This window comes from Lytechinus variegatus, chromosome 12, assembly GCF_018143015.1.
Source record: "Lytechinus variegatus isolate NC3 chromosome 12, Lvar_3.0, whole genome shotgun sequence".
Classification (NCBI taxonomy): Eukaryota; Metazoa; Echinodermata; class Echinoidea; order Temnopleuroida; family Toxopneustidae; genus Lytechinus; species Lytechinus variegatus.
In genome coordinates, this window is record NC_054751.1 from 233356 (window position 1) to 256134 (window position 22779).

General features: G+C 35.9%; 1 protein-coding gene across 2 annotated transcripts in view; it reads right to left on the reverse strand.

Annotated features, from left to right (window-relative positions):
• The window catches only part of LOC121424786 (shootin-1-like), a 46295-nt gene extending 23784 nt beyond the window's left edge, over nucleotides 1-22511 (reverse strand). For both annotated transcript variants that reach the window (XM_041620561.1, XM_041620562.1), the window contains exons 1-2: nucleotides 22152-22511; nucleotides 722-896 (exon numbers count right to left, since the gene is read on the reverse strand). In XM_041620561.1, coding sequence (XP_041476495.1) covers nucleotides 722-896; nucleotides 22152-22232 — 256 coding nt within the window. In that variant the 5' untranslated portion in view covers nucleotides 22233-22511. The remainder of the gene's footprint in view (nucleotides 1-721; nucleotides 897-22151) is intronic.
• Between the last annotated feature and the right edge of the window lie 268 nt (nucleotides 22512-22779).

Consider the following 22779-nt stretch of genomic DNA (forward strand, 5'->3'; position numbering starts at 1 on the left):
TGGAGCGTTGTGGCCCAGTGGATTAGTCTTCGGACTTTGAAACAGAGGGTCGTGGGTTCAAATCCCAGCCACGGCATAATTTCCGTCAGCAAGAAACTGATCCACAATGTGCTGCACTCAACCCAGGTGAGGTAAATGGGTACAGGTAGGAAGTAATTCCTTAAAAAAAGCTGTGTGCGCTATGAACGCCTAGCATAGCCGGGTAATATAGGAGCGCCCTGAGCACCTAACAAGGTGGATATGTGCGCAATATAAATATCCTATATTATTATTACATTCATGCATTCAATGTTTTCTTGAAAATTCGCTGTGCTTCTCTTTGTTTACAAAAGACAATGTCCAAATTTCCTGTAAAAAACATTATGACACTGATGGATTTCCATAGACTTATGATTGATTGGATCAATCGTAACTCTTGGTAAGACGGGGCCCAGATATTGCTTTTTTTAAGTTTACATTTGTATGCTTGTCAGATTTTTAGACAAACTTTTGCTTTTCTTAGGGAGAATCAACTTTTCCCAACAATCTGCCATCTTCCATGCCTCCTCTTTTACTGAAATATTGAAACCAATGTTTTTTGTTCCCTGTGACTGTTTTGCATTGAACTCTGCAATGATGGAAATCTTTCCTTTTTTACTCACTTGTGTGGTTATTACATACCCAAATTTCACTCACTCTAATGCCTGTAATACAGGCAAATTAGCTATTTTGAAAGACTGACCTTCAATTTGAGCTTGATATTCCTTGGCATGAGGGGATTCCTGTACCTCGTCTTCCAGCGACGTGTCCCCCGGATCTTCATCGAGGTTGATGTCGACGATTTGAGAGAAGTCGATTCCATTCTGTGCAAAAACCATTTGACTTTTCCTCTTCAGCTCTTTTATCTCTCGAACCGTCTGCATTGAACAAAAAGACAAGAGGAAAGTAGAGGACTGGTTAATGTTAATTTCATTGCATCAAATACAAGTATAGATCTACCAAAATAATGAATGAAAGATTACAATCATATAGAAACCTTCCTGCATACATAAGCATCCAACAAAAATTCTGTAAGTTAGAAAAGCTAATTGCAATAGAAAAAGGCAACAATCAGATTGTACAACTAAAACAATCCAAAGCCTTTTCTCTCATGCAAAACAGCTGCAAAATTAATACAAGGTTATTTCATATTCAATCAAAATGACACAGTTGAAATAGCCCAAAATGAAGGGGGAATTTGGCAAAATGAGTGTTATCTGTCAATTTCTATACACTGACCAACCACAGGAATGTATTGAGCGGTATTTCTGTTCCCACCCTCCCCCTCCCCAAGATTGAGTATGCAGCAGGGGGGGATAGGGAAAATTCAAATTGGAAAATATAAATTAAAGGGGATTAAATTCTCCAACATGAACCTAGAGTCTTTACCCCCCCCCCCCCCTCCTCTCGCTTCCCCCTCCCTCTCCCAATCTCTCTGCTTCTGATTTTGTCATGTGTCAAATATGATTGCAATAACTAGAACATTTTGTTGACATTCTATGATTACAACTATCCTTCCTCCAAAAGAAATTTCCTATTTCAACCTTTGCCAAGTTACCGGTATCTCATCTTGAAATCATTCTCCATGCAATCCAGTGCATCAACTGAATTTTATATCATGGCATGACGAAATTAAGATTATTCCAACTTCATTTTTCTATTTTAATGATGCTAGGATTATGGGAAGCTGAAAATGTAATAAGAAAAAAAAGTTCGTTAAAATTGTCCGCTTAAAACATTATGGTGTTCATTTTTCAAGCTCTAATGGTGAAGACAACAATTTTATTTACCATTCCAAAACAGATATGAAAGAAATAAGCCCCAAATGTGCTGTCAAAGTGAATCTATACTTCTTGAGCTTTCTTAATACAATGGCTGTCCTTAGTACGACCACAACTTTATACCCGAGATCAAAATAGGCCTATACGAACTACAGAATTCGGTCACCAAAGGGTTAATGATCTCCCCCGTTCACCTGACATATTTCCTTCACACCTCTAAACATGATTCATCTGAAATGCAGCATGGAATCCAATTTTCAGCTTGAACTACATTGCCATTTGCACATCCCTCCTCCTCTAACTGTCCTCTGGAAAGGTTCAATTTACCAGGGAGCTAAAAATAAGGGCGATGAGGAAGACTGGCGGGAAGGGACAATACTTTAACCCTTTAAATGCCAAGTTTGAGGAGATTTGAATAAACATTTGGAACACGTGAACCAATTCCAAGAGGTTTGACCAGCTCTTAGAAGTTTTACTAACAGTGGGTAATGTTTTTGGCTGAATGGTTGTAGATCAAGATTTTTACCATATGTTATGCGTACTCAACGCTGTTTACTATTTTATGTACATCATCAACATTTTCTACCATTACATCAACATTTTTTAACCACTTTTTTGTAACTAGAATCACACCAATACTTAAAATCCACATCAATATTTAAAACTAAAAAATATCATCAGTGAATAAGAAATTACTCTTCATAAATGATTTTGTTAAAAAATCACAACAATAAAATCCTGGGTGTGAAAATGCTGTCATTCCTCTGCCCTTTTCACTCCTTTCCATAACATTTTTATATTATACTGTTTTTTTTTGTCTGTTTTACGAAGTAAGAATGCCCTTCTGTAAAATTGTACTTGATTTGTATTGTTTTATATTACTTTGTATTATGTTTTGAATGGAAATGAAATAAAAGAATTGAATTGAATATAGTATAACATTAGCTAGCATACTAGCATCATTGTTATCTGTGGACCTGCAAATTAATAATGATAGATATTCCATTATTAGACACCTATGCGTATTGAGTCTATAGACAGACCGCTCTGAAAAAGAGCAACATTGATCGAGCAATTTCTTGCAAGCTAGCTTCTGTAAAGATGAATCACTGTGCATACACGATGAGTAGTGGGTGGGCAAATACGGGTCCGTAGTTTGGGTTCGGTTTCTTTTCTCATTTTTGCTTTAGTTTAAAGGTAAAATACAGTAGTTGCAGCAAAAAAATATTTCATAAGAAATTCTTTTAAATCAGAGCTTATTGTCACCATATTATCATATATCTAGATCTGGTCCATTCATGTACACTTATCTTTGTAAAATCATGAAACTTTAACTCATAAACAATAATTCTGATGATCCCTAACACAGAAAACAATATGTTGGACAGTGGATTAATATTGCTTGGAAAAATACCTGATATTTGATGGAATTCCATGCTTTATTTTTCCAATTTCTCAGAAATTGTGTGTTTTCTCCCAACAGCCATTTAGCACATATCTTTTATTCACACAAACTTGGCTGGTGATTTTATTTGATTCTGTTGGAACTCATTTTGAGATCGTTACCACAACTGGGGGGGGTGTTTCACAAAGATTTAAGTATGACTTAGAGTCGCACTTAAATACCGAGTTGCGTACGGTATGAAAGGCTTGACCGGAATTGGTCAGATCGTGTCATGAGGACGCGCACTAATGCGTATCTATCAATAAGATTGTGCGTTGCATATCATGTACGCATCGGCATTTAAGTGCGACTTAAGTCATACTTAAATCTTTGTGAAATCGTCACCCCAACTGGTATTTATCTTTAATGATCAATATTCACAGCTGCACCATTTCTTGAGTTAGGGAAATAACCTTGAATGACCAATTAAAATGCATTTTCAAAATAATGTGTCAAAGGAATTTGTATCCTGGGAAGAAGGTCCTCTATGAAATGTTCAAGATGTCATTGTTTCCTATGTCTGTTTCAAAGCACGGATTACAGTGATATCATAACTATACAACTTTGATAATAATGATCATATAATTTTTGTGAAGCACAGAAACTAAGCAATGATCATTCTGAGGTGTTAAATCATCTTTAAGAGGCTCAAAACATGGAGTAGTGTGTGTGTAGTGCTTTGTAACTGAAAGGACAAGGCACTACATCAAATGCCTATTGAATTGGGTAGATAGTCCACTGCCCATACATGCATTCATGGCATACCAAAATTAATGATTATTTCATTAATTCAGTGTTTCATTTAACATCTTAAAACTTAAATGCCTAATGTTCAGGGGAAATTTAATCAAGCCATTGTGTGGTAAAAAAATATCCAAGGGTTACTTTGTACAAATATAAAGGTTCTGTCATCTTTCGATCTCTACATATGGCATTTAGATTAGTACTCTTTGAAGCAAACAGTCCGATGGCTTTACATCCTTACTGAGGGACATGTTATGAGCATATAACTAAGAGAATGGGTTGTCTTTGTTTCAATTCTTGGTTGCCTCATGTCCGACAGCAGACTCATACTTGATGAATACAGATGCTAAATAATATATGTATATTGGATTGCATAGCTATCTTCATAAGATAGAAACATGTTTTGACTGAATTTGTTTATCTTTAAATACATTTTATTGAATAGGTATCAACAACAGTGTCGAAGTAAATAAATATAAAAATCATTGTTTTGACTGACTTTTTAATCTTTCTATATTTATCAGAGACATATCAACCACAACAGTTTCAAAGTAAATACAAAATCATTAATATTTTGACTGATTTGACAATTCAAATTAACTTCTGACCTCTATCTTCATAAGATAGAAACACGTTTTGACTGAGTTTGTTTATCTTAAAATATTTTATTGAATAGATATCAAAAACAGTGTCAAAGTAAATATAAATACAAATCATTAATGTTTTGACTGAATTTTGACCTCGATAATCTTCCTTCCATACAACAATCTCTCATCTTTGAGACAATGTATTTTCACATGTTGCACTCACATGTCACTCTAAGTTTTACGTATTAATGTGATCAGGAGTCAATATCCAAAATGATACACAACCAAAATATTGCTTTCCAATGGATTTTCTTAATAGTCCATAGAATAGGAATGGATTGAAGATTAGAAATACAACCGTTACTTTGCAAGACGCAGAGTTGATGATAGAACTGCATGATTCATAATTCAAAGTTGACCTATCCCATTACGAAATACTGACACTCTATAGAAATTGTCAAATGGACTAACTATCCATAAAGGAAGGTTCACTAGACTATATCTAGTATGAAAGATGCCCATAAAGATTGCAGATAGCAAACAGGAAATAAAATGAAAATGTTTGAGAGAAAGCAATACCGCTCTAGATCTCGCTCCATAAATATTAGAACACCCAGGCGACGCTCGATGGTAACTCGACCATTCATATATAAAGATGAAGGCTTGTAAGCCTGTATTGCAGGACAACTCCCCTGCGGTCAATTCCTGGAGGACATCACCAGCAGAGAAGAGTTCCTCGGAGGACAATTCTCCATGGAGAACACGTTGCCCAAGCAGAAACTCTTTCTTTCAAGGGGACTCGTCAGTCACTGAGGAAGTTGTCCTAAAACACTATACTCCGCTTTAAAGATAAATTCCAGCTCTGGTTACGATCTCAAAATGACTTTTTACAGAATTTAATATAATGACCACACAAGTGTCTGTTTGTATGAATAAAAAATATGTGCCAAAAGATTCTGGAAGAAATTGTGTAATTGCTGAAGAAATAAGCAAAATAAGCGTGGATTTGGTCACTTCCTTTGAGTCTTTATTCCAGCAATGATAATACACTGTCCCACGTGTGCCTATCTGTGTTGGTGATCTTCAGTGTGAACATTTTTCAGCAAAGATTACAAGATTTCACAAAGTTCAGTTTATGTAACTGTACCAGATCTAGATCCTCGATGATATACTGACAATTAAGCCTGGTTTTACAGACTTTCTCATGAAATCAGTGTTTACTGCAACTAGTGGCATTTCTCTTTAAGGCCCGTATTGTCGGAAGAGATCTCCATTGCACCATGGTAAAAAAAACTATAGACTGCATATTTTTAGCAAAATTACATTTATTTCATCGCATACATTAAGAAAAGTCCAATTGCAAATGCATGGTTTTGGCAAAGGGTGCCTACTGAAGCATGATATTAACAGAAATCAGCATAGTCCATGGTTTGGTACCATGGTACAATGGAAACCTCTTTGGAGAATACGGGCCAAAGATTGAGTGGATTTAAAATAATTCATGGGTGGGGGTTCATAACTCGGGTAATTAATATACAATATTACAGCTTAACCCATAAACTCCCAAATTATCTTATTCTCATAGCCTAATTTGCTACTCCTGGCTTTTTAGTGCACTCCTGTTTCCCATTCATTTATCTTTCGTCTTATTTTTATATTGTTTCAATGATTTGGCAATAATACTTTATCACTTTCGTCTGTATCTATTTATGTTTCAAAGATATGTTTTGATTTTTATTCTCTTTCTTTGTACAGAATCATGCCTTGTTTTTTCAAGGAGCTTCTAAGCTCCTTGGTTTTTTTAACGAATTGGAAATAAATGCTGAATTGACTTAAGGGGTCATCCCTGTCCAGTGGTCAATTAAGTTAATTGTGGAGGAAATACATGTACTACATCACAGGGGGGTGTGCCTCAAAATGAAACAAGATTTCGGTATAACATGCTTTCTGGATAAGTTTAAACATTAGATTTTGATATAGGTTTTGCCATTCTACAGTCTTACTGCATCCATTTGGAACTCCCAACCTGTTTTTTTTTCCTTTCCTAAAAAGCTGAAAATAGCCTTTTATCCACCTGCCAATAATTAGTGCAGTATAGTAATAGCTTGTAGCATACAAATTTCACACAATATCTTCTTTGTTAATGGGTAATTTGTATCGGTAGGAGGAAGTAAACATAGTTAACCACATCTACATTTAACAGTCAGTTCTCATCTGGAAAAAAATAACTTTGCAATATTTACCAGCAAAAATCGAACAAAGTTCCAAACAAAACAAAATGGTGACAAAGACAGAGAGTAAATACTGAAAATGGTAGAAAAGGGAAGTGCTGCCCGAAATATCAAATGGATAATAGAATGTTTTTTAAACAAATACTTTTGACTGTGACACATCTGGGCCCTGTCTTACAAAGAGTTGCGATTGATCCGATCAAACACAACTATGGAGGGCCAGCAAGGTCAACATCTAAAATGCAAATTTGTTCAAAATATTTTCTAGATATGATGTATTTATACATTCACTGTTCTCTTGAAATTTCAGTGTGATTCTCTTTGTTTACTAAGGAGATTGTGCAAATTTTGGTAAGGATGGATTTCCATACAGAACTTGAGATTGATCAAATCAATCGTAACTCTTTGTAAGACGGGGCCCGGGACTCAAGGCAACTCGGAGAAAACATTCAATTGAACAGGCAATGCAGACAAATCTACTTCACATATGGAACAAAATACAAAAAATAGCAAGTAATCATATGAAGTGTATCAAAAATTATCTCGAGCACATGCTCTTAATTAATTTCAAAGGACACTGCGTTCTTACTGTTTTGGATCGTTGAGCCTGAAAGGTCTATGAACTTCCATAAGGCAGGATATTATTACCCAATGAACAGCACACTTTTAACACTTCACTGAGCAAATTAATAAAGGCTATGCCCCAAAAGATATTGCTGCAAAAATAGTATAAACCCACTGCACTAAGCTCAAATCATGTCACTCAATTTGAGATAATTTGGAAGGATTAGGCCATCAATATTTTGAAGATTATGCATTTCCTCTCTGAAATTGAGCAATGCGTACGACTCGACTCGCAACAGTAGCCTTGCAGGTGCAGTTTAAGTAGTGCTTCAGGACATAATTTAATAATGCAAGTTATTTCCCAAACCAATAAGATCTGAATGGAGCGAAGGTGACGAGAAGGGCTGGGTCTTCATAAAGCGTGCTGCAAAATGCAAGCACCAGCTAACTCAGTAAACAAATACATATCTTAACTCTAATCCAATATATAAGATTAACTGGAGAGATAACTTATCCAGTAGCTAATCTGTTGAGTATTATTGAGTGATATATTAGATTGGAGTGATACAGAAGTAGGAATCAAGAATATTACTCTCATCTGAAACTGGGGCCATGTATTTTGTTTTTTCTCCCATGATGCATCTGTTGACCCATTTTGATAATCCATTTTATCCTGAAGCCGATTGCAATCGATGCATGCCTGCCTGATACAATGGTTATATAGTTTGGCCCACATTCATGAAAAATTGCACCCCCATGCCATGTGAACGGGGGCAGATCCAGGATTCCGAAACTGAAAGGTCATAAAAACTGGGGTATAAACTTCTTCAAAAATCACCTGACCAGATTTAAAGGTTCTCACCTCCCCCCCTCCCCCGGATGCTATTGCTGACATAAGGGTTAGAACAGGAAAAAGGTGAGGTATTTTTCACATAAAAAGGGAATGCAAGGGCAATTTTTGCCCGCTGTGCACCCCCCCCCCCCACCTCCCCCTCCCACCCACCCTGAAAACTCCTGGCCTGGATCTGCGTGTAAATAAATAGAACAAGCCTTGTGGCACCGTGAGAGGAAAAGGTGCAGAAAAGATGAAGGCAAGATATTGATTCCTCCAGGAATCATAATATGAATGAGAAACATGAACATGTGAGGAGACAGAAGGGTCCGTCTCACAAAAAGTTGCAACTGATTCGCAATTCACTTCAATCTCAACCATGTATACCACATTCATACTGACAGCAGAGGTGGAGTTACTCCGGAGTCAAGAAGGAATTACTCCACTTTGGAGGCTAAAATGAATATTCTGAGATTATTTTGATTATTTTGATTATTTCGATCCTGATTCAAAGTGGAGTACTCAACCCACTTCAAGAAGAGGGTTACAAACGCAGTTCACGTAACGTCATTCATTTCCGCATAGGGAGAAACCATGAAATCAAATGCAGCTACACCGCTGCGGAGCTTGCCAGTTTGGAAGGGGGTGTAATGTCGTTCCGCAGTACAAGCGTATCAACTCTCTCCAGAGTTACTCAGGAGTAACTCCACTTCGCCTTCAGTATGAACACACCTGTAGAAGCACATTACTTTGGATTGAGAATTTATGTTTATTATTATAAACATGATTCCTTTGTGAATAAACAGAGCAATGTGACAAGTCAAAGGAGAACATTTTGTCAATTAACAAAACAAAAAAAACCAAGAGGATTTCAACAAGAAGAAACAAACTTTGAGATAAATTGCACATTAAGGTAATGTTTGTATGAAGAATGCCAGTAATATAATTTTGTAGCATTATCAGTCAATATTTTATCTGTTGAAAAGCAAGGATGACGAAAGGGATAGATATTAAAATGAAGGACCAAGGGTACTCCAGAAAGTGGTTCTATCAGAATCTCGCCTTGTTTAGCAATCATGTGAAAGTTATGACTTATCAGCAAGCTTTGAATTTATCTTGGATATATGGTGAAATGAAACCATATTTTTAAGAAATGAGAGTTGGGAAAGGGGAGAAGTGACAAGGAGATGGTCGGGGAGTGGCAACGAAAAAGGAAACAAAATAAAACAGATTGTAAAAATTCAGGTCAGAGTATTTGCTCACATAATAAGGCAACATGACACAACACAACAAAAACACATAGTGGAGTTAGGAAAATCACTGGATCTAGTCTCGCAGGGGCGTTATCTTCAAAAGAAATCGCAAGTCGGAAGTCGGAAGGATCCCGGTGACCTTGATATAGAAAGGTTAGACCCTAGGAGGAGGGGGAAGTGCCAAAAATAGGATGCCATCCCTAGAGGGTCTGTTAAGATGGATGTTGGCTTCGGGAGAAGGGGAGGACTTCCATTCCGTTGACCGCATCATCATGGAAGTAGGATATTAACATGAAGCAATGTTGTCCATTCCAGGATTTGGTTATTAACACAAGTTTGTATGTTCAGTATTTCAGAACAGCCTTCTGTATGGCACTTTATACTTCGAAACAAAACAGAATTAGTGTATTCATTTCTAATGAAGTTGCTGACTATAGAATTCTGTAACAACATATATGTAATGTTTTTTTCATTTCTTCAATATCAAATTTCCTTTGTCTTGCAATGTAAACTATTTTAATGTTTTTTATGGACCCCTTGGAAGAACAGAGTAATTATGTTTGACTCTAAAATGGGAAATCCTTTCGATTATTGTATCTATTCAACATATTTGCAATTCATTTTGTTTATCTTAATTGATGCCATCTATGTTATTATTTATGTTATATATTTTTATGTAATGTGTTTTTTAATAATTGGATAATAACTAAACAAAACAAACAAACAAACAATATATTATCATCACTATCAAGGAAGGGTTCTAAACATCTGAAGTCAATTAAAATTAAAAAATAACAATTTTTTATGTTAACTACTAGTTAATTAAAAACATCCAGTCTTAAATAGTCTTAATCAATTGCCCAACATTCAAAATACAAGATATTGTCGCCCACGTGACAATAGCTTCAAGAAAATCACATTCGTTCAATCCACTCAATCCCTTTAAAAAATCAATTGAATTATTTAACTGAACAAGGAGAGAAGAAGATGTAGATGTAGAAGCCTTACTGCAGACTGTTCAAGAAGATTCAATGCAGCATGGCCTTCTTGCCGAGCGATATCATTGTGATTCGGTGAACAGCATGTTTTATGCACACTCCTATCTTCTATACACTCACTGCTAGGAGGCACAAAAGGAGGGTCCATATGACAAAATATCCACTGATTAAATCTTGCTAAAACCAATTGGAAAGCACAACATTTCTAAACAAATTTATAAAGGAAGAAGAGTGAAACACGTATCTATAGGCTAATACAAAACATATGCTCCATCAAATGTCTATAGGTTTCATCTTGCTCAAAAAGATCAGGAGGATTTTTTTAGATTTTCAAATAAAAAGGAATAAAACTCATGTACAATCTCACATAAAAATCACTGAAAGTTTTCAAGAAAATATCTATGTTTACATGGCGACATTCTCCACTCCCTGGGGGGTGGAGGATGTGCATACATTGTAAGTGGGGAATGACTGCGATTACTACCTTGGGCAATAATAAATCTGTTAACTCTAAATATACGTCTCAAGTGCCCTATATTTTATCATCATTCCTATGACTTTATTAGAGATATATCTTTTTCAAAGCTTTTTACATACGTCAAACATCTATGAAAATGATCTTTCTAATCACTTGATGCTTACCTTAACATCCTTAAAAAATCCTCAAATATTCAAAATCAAACTGGTCAATACAAGCAAATCTAATGATTTTCAAGATTTCCATTTTGGCCTGTACCTAAAAGAGGTACACATATGCCTGAAAACAATCCACTTGACCATAAAGAAATTCTGTTTCTCATTTCTATTTGTCCCCTCCATATAGATGCATTTTTATAATTTATCCTGAATGTCAATATACCCTATAACTACCATATATATTCCCATGGCCCTCTGCCAAAATCTGAACTGAACTCTGAAAAAAACCACTGCTGTCATCAACAATAAAAGAATAAAGTTAGAAATGTCCAAAACGTGACACAAACTATTTCTTTCGCTAACTAAAAAGGGACAGATATCGGAACAACACCCCCATATAGATCAAATTATTCGCACAGTTGTCATGTATGGTGGGATATTTCTGGGCTAAGAAGCTAAACTCCTGTCAATTAGTATGAAATGGAAAGGAAATTTTCTCAAGATTCAATCATTCAAGGACACCATCATTTCCTTGTTTTCCCCCATATCTCATCCTCTTATATTCAACTTGTATTTCCCATTCTAATATGCTTTCCATCGCATGCAAAATCCCCCTTCCCTTTCTCTCATAAGGAATACTGTTTACAAGTTCTGTGCGGAAATTAGATTTCTATTTTCTTCTACCATATGCTGGTGGCAAATAAAAACATCGAAAGTAAAATTGCTTCTACACGAATGTCAAGACAAGATATCTTTCTTTCAATCAAATTTAGCAGTTATTTTGTCAGTTTTCTTACTTCATTCAGGTTCAGTAGTAACAGAGGTGCCCCTTGAATTGGTCTATTGGTTGCCGTACTGCCTGTATATGCATTGCATGAAATTGTCAGTTTTCATGAATTATTCCTTTCGCATTCATGACACTTGGCCCCATATTGGACAGGGAGGGAGAATTTCTATCCCATTTTGTTTTCACCGTCTACATCAGAATTAACATTTGGTAAAACAAAAACATAAAATGGGATTTTAAAAGTCATCATTTTCAACATTATCTTGACTTGACCTTTCTGTAGATATCAGAATCAACGTCTCCAATAGAGGTATTGATCTCGACACCACTTCAACTTTTACACAGGCACGGAGCCAGCTCCGGGGCCAGTTTTAAAAACCAACGCATGCATGTATCGCAATTAAGGGCCGTATGGTATCTTACACTGAACCAGACCTAACAGCTGACCCCTGAAGCAACACATCTCATCAGTCTACGATCGAGAGGAAAAAACACGGAGATAAAATACTTTCTCATCTACCCTAGACTACAGTCTCATCAACCCCTGGCCAGAAATTGAAAATAAATTGAATTTCTGTCCCTGATTGGGCCGGGATCAGATTTGTGGTTACGATTACTCACACATTTAACGGTCAACCATCACCGTGCATACAGTGAAACGCATCAGGGGGATATTATGCATTATTGCCTTGGGATATCTTGTAAAAACTAGAAAGACTTGTAGCCTAAATATTTGAGGTAATCTTCATATTAAACAAATATCTATATTCAAACCTGAATTCTGTATTATAATACTGATTACTTTTAAGTATGATCATCATTACTTGGCATTTCTTACAACAATAGACACATTCTCAATGCAAAATATATTGTTTTTCATTTTTTTTTATAATACATTATGCAATAAAAAAATGTTCTTGTTAATACATCATTATGAACCAACAAAAACATGAGAAAAGTAATAAGATGGAGAAGGCAACATCACAAAAGAAGCTTGGACGTTGTTGAATTAAATGACTATATATTAACAGATCTATGGTTTATTAACGCAGGCCAGGCAGCCATAGTTTAGCGAGCTGAAGATATTAGATATTGATACTGATATCGTACATCGTAACAGAAAACAAATGGAGAACATTTTGGAAGGTTTGTAAATAGTGACCAAATCTTCCTGTAATGTAAACACCAACAAATCAGAAACTTCTATACACCCTGTATTCCTGCATGAAAAATCTCATTATATGACTTGTCTAGATACTAGCAGCATCAGCATATATATGTACATGCATGCATATGATGTAAATATTATCTCATCCTCATGCATTGTCACAGTTAAATTTCAAACATGATCGCATATAATACCACAACTAGACATACAGACATGTGTAAAATGGATATGCATATAAACAATGCCTTATGTTAATAGGATTAACCTCTGTGTAAGCCACTCAACATCTTGAATTATCTCATTAAATTGGTGAATAGCCTGTCATCGTATAATCGTGAGATTGACAAAGAGGATAGATAACAATACAGAAATCCATGTAAAAATAGAGCGTGTTTACTCCAACTTTGAGCGAGAAGAGAAAGGAGACTTGAGCATCTCCTCTCCTAATGAAAGGGTGTTCATGGTTACCGTGACGATAATGGAGGTCACCCCAATGACTCATCGGCGATACCAATGTGTCATAATGATGATCATAATCATATTACAGGGAAAATACCTGAACTGATGCATGATGGGTATAAACACAAGATGTGATTGTGCTGATATATCAATGATTCATAATGTCTGGTTGCATTTAATCTTTATATTGATTAAAATTTTATAGGAATTAATGACAAAGGATTGGGTCACTGTCGATAATAGTGGGGGTTTTCACAGTAAAATGACCAGGTGCAAGTCATTTGGATTCTTTATCATCTGATTCATTTCCAATATGCAATAAATAGTAGCAAATATATTCACACATATGTTTATGAAAATAAACTGGGAATTATATGAGCAATATTCATACATCATTTAGGTTATATACTTGAGATTTTTGCTATATTTTTCATATGGATAAAAAATATGGATTCTGCATGTATTGGTAAAAAGTTTTTTTAAGAGAATTCAAATTTTAAAAATAGACATGGTACTAGTATTACAAAATTCTGATAAGTATTATACTCTTTTAATAATGCTCAAAAACATAAATGAATATAGTAAAAAAAAATAAAAATAAATTATAAGGAAGAATACAAATGAGCATATACATAATCATGTTTATAATTTGTGACATTTACATACTTGTAAATAAAATATGAACAATATTCTTTTTTTATGTATGAACAATTATTCTTTATTCCATGCTGTTTTGCCGAAAAATGCATTCCAAATAGAAGATATTCATTTTTAGACTTCATCAAGTCAGAAGTTTAGAGTAATTTGACAAAGGTAATAAAAAACAACTTATTATTTCACCATGACTAAAGACTTGAAGGTATACGACCTGACATGTTGGTTTATTCATGAATCCAGTACATGTCAAAAGTGCAATTTTACAAGGATCTGACGGGATTGAGCAGAAGAAAGCAATAAAAGAAGATTCCGCATCTTCATCCTACTCCTTCTTTATTCAATCCCACCTCAAAACACTCTTTCAAAATTAAGGTCTCACTCTGCAATATGTTGGTGTATCTAGGTCAATATCTGAGTTTTGTTAACTTTCCTTCTATTTTTGTTTCGGTCCATCTGTTCTAGTTGTTGCTTGAAAAAAGTTGCTGATGTTTGATACCGAGCCATTCCTCAAACTTGGTGAAAATATATTAAGTTTTGATAAATATACAGAATATTCATTTTCAAACTTTTGATTCATTGTCAAATAAAATTGAAAAGTATAGTATAAATACTTGTGAAATATGTGTGAATAGCGTAACATAATATTTAGATTTAATTTTTTTTTAGCGTCAAACCAAAAAGCAAAGTCCTGATAATTAGCATACTTTATCTGTACAGTAAGATATGATGAAAGTCCAATATACAATTGAACTTTTATAAACAAAAATTAAACTTTAATTATGGAGGCTTTATTGTTTGAAATATTGTTTTTCAATGTAGTCACACATGTCAGCAGAAAATGGTTCCAAAAGAAAAAAAATATTAACAGTATGGAGGAACTTATATTCTGCTTGCTGAATAATTATAATCCACACCATTTTAAAAAAGTAGACGTAAACAAAGAGGATCGAGAGATAGGAAGATAGATGGATAGGTCTGACACCTTGAAGTGAGCATTATATTTTTTTAATCTACTCTTCCTGATGATATTAACACTCTCGATCATCGAAGGATACCATACCATAAGAAAAGGGGAAATCTCTGAAAGTATCGCGATATTGGCGGCTGGCCCCAGGGGTGCCGAACACAACAATGAAACCTAATACGTGCCACTATCGGTTACATAGGTCCTCAGGAGTGTGTTGTATGGTATCCGATACCAGCTCAATCTATTGTGTCTGGGGTTATAACAAAAGGGGCTCTAGAAAGTGGAATAAATAGATTTAAGAACAGGGAATGGCAGGCGAGAGGGGGGGGGGGTGGAAATTTGCATGAAGTTATGATATTAGGGTGTTCAATTTTTGTCTGTTTCAAATGGCGGTAGAAAGAAAATGTTTGTGAAACTAGGTAAATAGATCACTGAATGAGGTTTTTGCGACTTTGCCAAGTATATTATTAAGCTACAAATATTTGAACAGGAGATATAATTACAATGTCAATTTCGACAATGCCATGGGAACCACAAGTAAATATATCGGTTTACACTTGTGGTATTTGATACCAAGAGATTCAGCGTGTCAAATCAATATAGAAGAAAACAGTTACAAGAGAGTGTGAAGGAATCTATTGAGATGAGTAGAGTAGTATAGGAAGAACAAAGGAAGAATGAAACAACATAACCATAATGAACAAGAGGAATGATATAAGGATCATAAAGAACAAAAAGAATGAAACAAAATAATCATAAAGAAGGAGAATGAAAACACATAATAATAAAGAAGAGGAAGAATGAAACATAATTATAAACAAGAAGAATGAAATAACATAATCACAAAGAACAAGAAGAATGAAACAAAATAATAATAAAGAAGAAGAAGAATGAAACAATATAATCACGAAGAATGAAACAAAATAATAAAGAAGAGGAAGAATGAAAGAACATAGGCCTAATCATAAAGAACAAGAAGAATGAAACAAACTCATCATCAAGAACAAGAAGAACGAAACAACATAATCATAAAGAAGAGGAAGAATGAAACAAAATAATAATAAATAACAAGAAGAATAAAACAACACATCATAAAGAACAAGAAGAATGAAACAACATAATCATATAGAACACTAGAAAACACTTATATACTAGCATTGAGGCTTATCTTACATGACTAGATTATACATTTACAAAAAAAGAGAAATAAAAGAAATGAAAGAAAGAGAAAAGAGAGAAAATATCATCTTGTTTACTTCAAACCTTTTTTGTTTACAACAAACCATTTCACTAGACTAAGTGATCATCTGTTGATGAGAAAGTGTAGGATTACAGGATCACTTTAATAAACCATAATTACTTTCAAATTCTTGTCTTAATATTTACCAAGCCATGAACTTGCCATGTCTCATTCTTTAATATGAAGTGACATCATTTTATGAGTTTACCAGGAAAGCACCTGCTCAAAAGGGGTGTAATGCGCAGACCTGGCTGCAATAACTTAACCTGCGTTCACACATGTAGAAAACTGGAAGGGAATTCCATGGAACCCGGAGTATACCCCCTCCTATCTTGTGATCAGAATTAATGGTTGCAGAGAATTATCAGCGCTAAGTACTTTCAAATGTCCCAATGAAATAAAGCAATGTTCCACAACCTGCTTGCCGTGCAGGCGATGCTTGTGAAGTAGTGCTCAATTTTTTGGGGCATGACAGGAGAAGCACACTAGCACCAATTTATCTACCCTCTCCTCTGGTGATCGATCCATAGAGTTTGAGAACAGAATTTGGAGGAGAGCGCGATCTTGGGAGCAAAACTGATAGGGCACAGCTGTTTTTTTTTATATCAATCATGTGCAAGTGTGATGTTGGTACAGATATGGGGTAGCCTGCAGGCACAGGACCTGATTGGAACTTTGCTCAACAAGTGTGCCGCCACACAAAGACTAGCATATACAAAAATTGCTTTGAGCGAGAGGCCTTTAGTACACAAGGCATAAGTAGGCTGCAATTCAGACCCTTTACATGAGTGAAGGGTTTGCACAGCAGACTAGATATAGGGTCCCATTCACATCCATGTTATTGCAAAGTACAGCCCTCATCTTCAGGCATAGAATGAAACTTTGATTAGCAAGTGGGTCTTCACATAAGACTAGCACTTATAAAACTACTTCATTTGAGCAAGAGGGCCTTCAGTACACAAGGTATTGTAGGCTGTGTATTCAGACCACTTTACTCGAGAAAAGTGTTTGCGCTGCAGACCAGTACAACACCTGATACCCGTAAATTGCATGACCTCTCCATGGTTTGGAAAGACTGTATCCAAGACACGGAGAAAGGAGTGAACAGTTAGATTGGGCCACTTTCCTCTCCTCTCCGATGATAGTCTGAATCTAGGGTTAGAAATATGAAGGGTAACATTTCACTTAATTGGATGCTGGGAGGGTCCAGGATGGGAAAAAAATGAGAGGTATGAAATTAACTTTATTGACAAGCAGACGGAAGATTTACTAAGCTCAAACACAAAATCTTCTCACAAATAAACCCAGATCGAGACAAAATTGGAAAACAAGTCTTATTGTAAGACTTGCATATCGCTATTGAGTTGAGTTTTATATTCCTTTGGCTGAGGACAGAGCGTAAGGATCTGAATACTGATGAAAAAGATATTTGATTGTTTTCTTCACAGAAAATCTCCACAGAAGATCTATAGTGCATGTAACTTTGATAAATCGAAGCACTGAATTTGTCAGTATTGTAATTGCAAAGGCCAAAGGCATCATATTGTCTGTTTGTGTTGTATCTGTGTCTGCAGGTATATTTCAATGGATCATGATGATTGGCACTTGTGATCTTCAAAAGCTTTTAGGGGCTGCCCAATGTTGCATATTTGAGAATTTTTGTTCTTTTCTTTTTTTTTCTAAATTCAGAATTTTCTCAATTCCAATTTTGTGCAGTTTTTGCCCCAGATGGACCAGGGGACCGTTTCATGAAAGTTGTCAGCACTGACAAGTTGTCTTTCTCCGACAGTTACCAAAGTAACGGTCAGAGGCCAGTGCCTTTCAGCCAATCAAAACCAAGGATTTCACTGAAATTGTCAGCACTGACAATTTAGTCAGTGCTGATAACTTTCATGAAACACCCACCTGGTGTCCATCTGAATCAGGGATTTTAAGTATGATGACTCTCTTGCTTGTGTGTGAGTATTATGTTTTCCTTTTCAGAGTCCCTCCGCAAACAATCATTATTATTCCTCTCAGCTTCATTTCTATTCTAATTCAAGATGAAATAATTCGGATCAATATCCATGTTGACTTAGAAGAGGTTTGGGTGCCACCAGAGAAAAATTAATCTTTCGCTTCTGACCAGCTTTGATCTTCAAGGGTTACAAGTCTTGCAATGGCATCTAGCAACATCTAGCAATGGCATCTAGTCACTGTCTTGTTTAAGGAGAAAGCTAAAATTGGGAAAGAAAACCTGACTATCAAATATAAAGTAAGAAGGAGAGTAAATCATGAATAAACAAAGGAAAAAGACATAAAAAGTTTCAAAGGTAGAAGGGGGAAGAGGCAGAGAGACAAACAGAGCCAGAAATAGACAGATATACACATACAAACACACACAAACACACACACACAACAAACCAAAAGACAGAGAGAGAGAGGGAGAGACAGAGATAATAGATAAAAAAGCAGCCCTCCCCCCCAAAGGTATCAAAATAAAGGTGAATTTTATTTTCAAATTTCACAATACCACCTCATTTTGGCCGTAACAATTAGGGGTGTGGGGGTGCTTCCAAAATGAGAAAAAAAGAACATTCAATGGATTATGCAATCAATCAGGTGCTGCTATGTCAGTAAATGAATAAATCAGGCCTCGCATACTAAAAGTTCCCTTTATATTTAAGAGAAAAAACTAAAAACCAGCATCCATGGTCTACAAAAAGTACTCAGTAATCATAAGAAATAGGTTGCATGCTTAAATTGTTATCTATTAAGTACTAAAATGTGAGTTAATTGGACATTAGCCATGAACCACTTCCATTAGGGAACTATTTCTATCCCTATTCCCTTCAAAACTCAATAAAACGCTTCTATTTCTTGGTCTCTATTGGGTAAAAAGATACATAATGTCTCCCACTCCTATTGATTTTTCCCCTTATTTTTACCAGGAGACCTTATCAAAGTACTTTTGTGTGTTGCCATAGAGAACGACGGTGCATAATGTTTTTGGCATTTCGTCTGTCCAGTTAAGCACAAACATTTGATTCCAAATGAAGCATATGCAAAGAGACATTTATATATATGTGGGGAAAGGTTTGTGGTGGAATGATTTTGAAAGTGGAAGATGGAATAGCGTATAGACAGCAGGATATTGTCTCACTTACAGAACCCTGGAGAGAGCATACGTGAGAGTGATTAATGGAAATGAAGTTTTCAATTTAGATTTACAAGGATTTGTGGAAGTAGGAAGGCAGTGAAAATGGTACAGATATAAATGAAAATCATTGTCAAAGTCAATGAAAGATTGATTATGTAGAACATTTTGATTAATGAATATCATACGTTTCATCTTACTTAGCATTTAATATTCATTTTTTTTGTAGTAGTAGTAGTAGTAGTAGTAGTAGTAGAAGTAGTAGAAGTAGTAGCAGAAGTAGAAGTTGTAGTAGTAGTAGTAGCAGAAGTAGAAGTAGTAGTAGTAGTAGTAGTAGTAGTAGTAGTAGTAGTAGTAGTAAGAGTAGTATGAGAAGAGGAGGAGTAATACAGTATACTGTAGTAAAAGTAGTGGTGGTGGTGGTGGAAGAAGTAATAGCTATTGTTGTAGTTGTAGTATTAGCAGTAGGAGTAGAAAAATTAGGAGGAGCAGGAGTAGGAGTAAGGAGTAGTAGCAGTAGTAGCAGAAGTAGTAGTAGAAGAGTAGTATTATAGTAGTAGTACTAGCAGTAGTAATAGTAGAGTAATAGTAGAAATAGTAGTAGTGGTAGTAGTAGTAGTAGTAGTAGTAAAGTAGTTGTGGTAGTGGTAGCGGTAGGGTTAGTAGTAGTAGTAGCAGTAGTAGTAGTAGTAGTAGTAGTAGTAGTAGTAGTAGTAGTAGTAGTAGTAGGAGTAGTAGTAGTAGTAGTAGTAGTAGTAGTAGTAGTAGTTGTAGTAGTAGTAGTGGTAGTGGTGTGGTAGTAGTAGCAGTAGCAGTAGTAGTAGTAGTAGTAGTAGTAGTAGTAGTAGTAGTAGTAGTAGTAGTAGTAGTAGTAGTAGTAGTAGTAGTAGTAGTAGTAGTAGTAGTAGTAGTAGTAGTAGTAGTAGTAGTAGTAGTAGTAGTAGTAGTAGTAGTAGTAGTAGTAGTAGTAGTAGTAGTAGCAGTAGTAGTAGAAGTATAATTTTATTCATCCGAACTTGACATGATTTGAAGCCAAGAGCAATATACTTTCCCCTTTAACAGAAATAATGGTATCAAAAGTAGGGTTTGCTATATACACAAATTTGAAATAAAGTCTGTGGAAGCTACAATAGCTAAAAAAAGAATTTCTTGGTATAAAAAGATTTTTTTTTAAAACCAGTACTGATCTTCTTTATTTGAATAAAAAGAATCTTGATAATTGCAATTAGTTAAAGTTAAAGTATGATATTTATAGACTATAATACTTGGGTTTTACAAGCATCTGAATGATTTTAGACTGGAGTTCTAGGTAATTCAGTCCAATTTTGTTAACCTGCTGCAAAAAATATACTGTTTCCGTAATCTTAACAACCATGGAGACCTTGATTTTGACTGACTGAAGAGTGATAGCTACCATTGAATGGCAAAACTGAACATGATCTTAAGTTCTCATGCAACAAGACACATGGAAAATATGGGTTGTCTCATTTAGTGCAAGAACATCATAAAATTATATGTATATCATAAAAAGCATTTTAGAAGAACCCTCTGATAGATCAAGAGGTGTTCTGTAAATTGGATCAAACTTAACTTGTTCCCCTTTTATTCTCGATACTTTCTCACGTCCATCTGAAAAGAATCAAAGCTGTAGATCCCTTGGTTGCATCCTGAGCTATTATTGTATTTTAATATGTATTTAAAGGATGGTGAATACTAATCGGGACTCTAAACCCTATCTCGTTTTCTTAGCAGCCAAAAAAATGCATCTTGACAACATTTATCATTCTTTAACATCATTATACATACATCCATAATAAACAGAGAACAACAGAAAGTTAACGTTCATTTAAGTAAATGGAGGTGCTGTGGCTCAGTGGATAAGTCTCCGGACTGTGAACCACAAGGTCCGGGGTTCAAATCCCATCACAGCAGTAGCGTCCTTTGGCAAGGCGTTTATCTACATTTGCCACTCTCAACCCAGGTGTAGTAAATGGGTACCCGGTAGGAAGGAATTCCTTGAATGCTTGATGCGCCTGATCAGGGTAGCCATGCTAAAGCCGGGGTAATAGTATGCAGCGCTTAGAAACATTTGTATTAAGCGCTATATAAAAAATTGCATATTATTATCAAATGTACTTTATACAAACAAAACGAAAATAAATCTGGAAATACAGGTATCAATGACATATTAGGCTTCAAATAGTCATATGGTACTAGAAATCAAAATAAGCAAGAAAAACAACAATAACAGATTTTAAATAATAACAATGGATCATTACTTACAACAAGCAGTTGCGTTGCTAGGTCTGGACTCAAACGGTTGCTTGAGATATGATTACGACAACAAAGAGGTTATATGTTTGCAAGCACCTATGTTCTTCTGTTGTCAGTACAAGCACGAAAGTGAGAACAAAAACCTGGAACCAATCGACCACCTTGGAGGCTTGGAGGAACCAATATCACACACCACACATAACTCACACTCATCCCTATAGGGGAACACAATACCCCAAATTAACAGAGAAATACCAAAAACATTGAACCTGATATGGAAAACATGAATAATGTATGCGATGACTAATCAGGGAAATATATAAGAAATGACGTTGAAGATGGGGGCATTTTGGCAGCCCTGTAGGTATAGCTTACCCTGTCGGACTCCTGTCCGTGTGCATGCGATCGCCTCATATCTGCCGACTTACGAAATGAAATCTTGTCGTACCAGGCCATTCAAAGCAGCCGGCCCCTGCACCCGGCAGGGCCAAGGGAGGAAAAAAATCCACCGGATGCACGTACACACACCGGTTAATGAATAGAAAGAGAGATGCCCTATCGTGTAGAATAAAAAGAACAGGTTTCCCCCTCTTTCTCCCCTCCGCCTCCTCGACCTGTCAGTTACGTGGAGAGGTACTCACGGCTGGGTTTGGACAGGAGTCTGGCGCCATAATTCGGGCATTCCAAGTACCGGTGGAGATGTGCGGTGGGTGTTTGGCATAGACTCCACAGCAAGACACTTGATTATAATGTACGTAAATACATGCACACAAACAACACATACACACGGAGTGTGTTACTATCTACTGAAGATCAAAAACAGTCATATGTTTGTAAGGTGGTTGGGAGATGGATAAAGAGAGAGAGAGAGAAAGAGGGTGGATTGAGTGACTCATTCGTCTCCATTCCATCCTCATTCCGTGTCCTCATCATCTATGCCCGGATGGAGGCACGTGGCGATGCCCGTAGTGGTGGTGGTGGTGGTGGAGCATTGAAGCCCCGC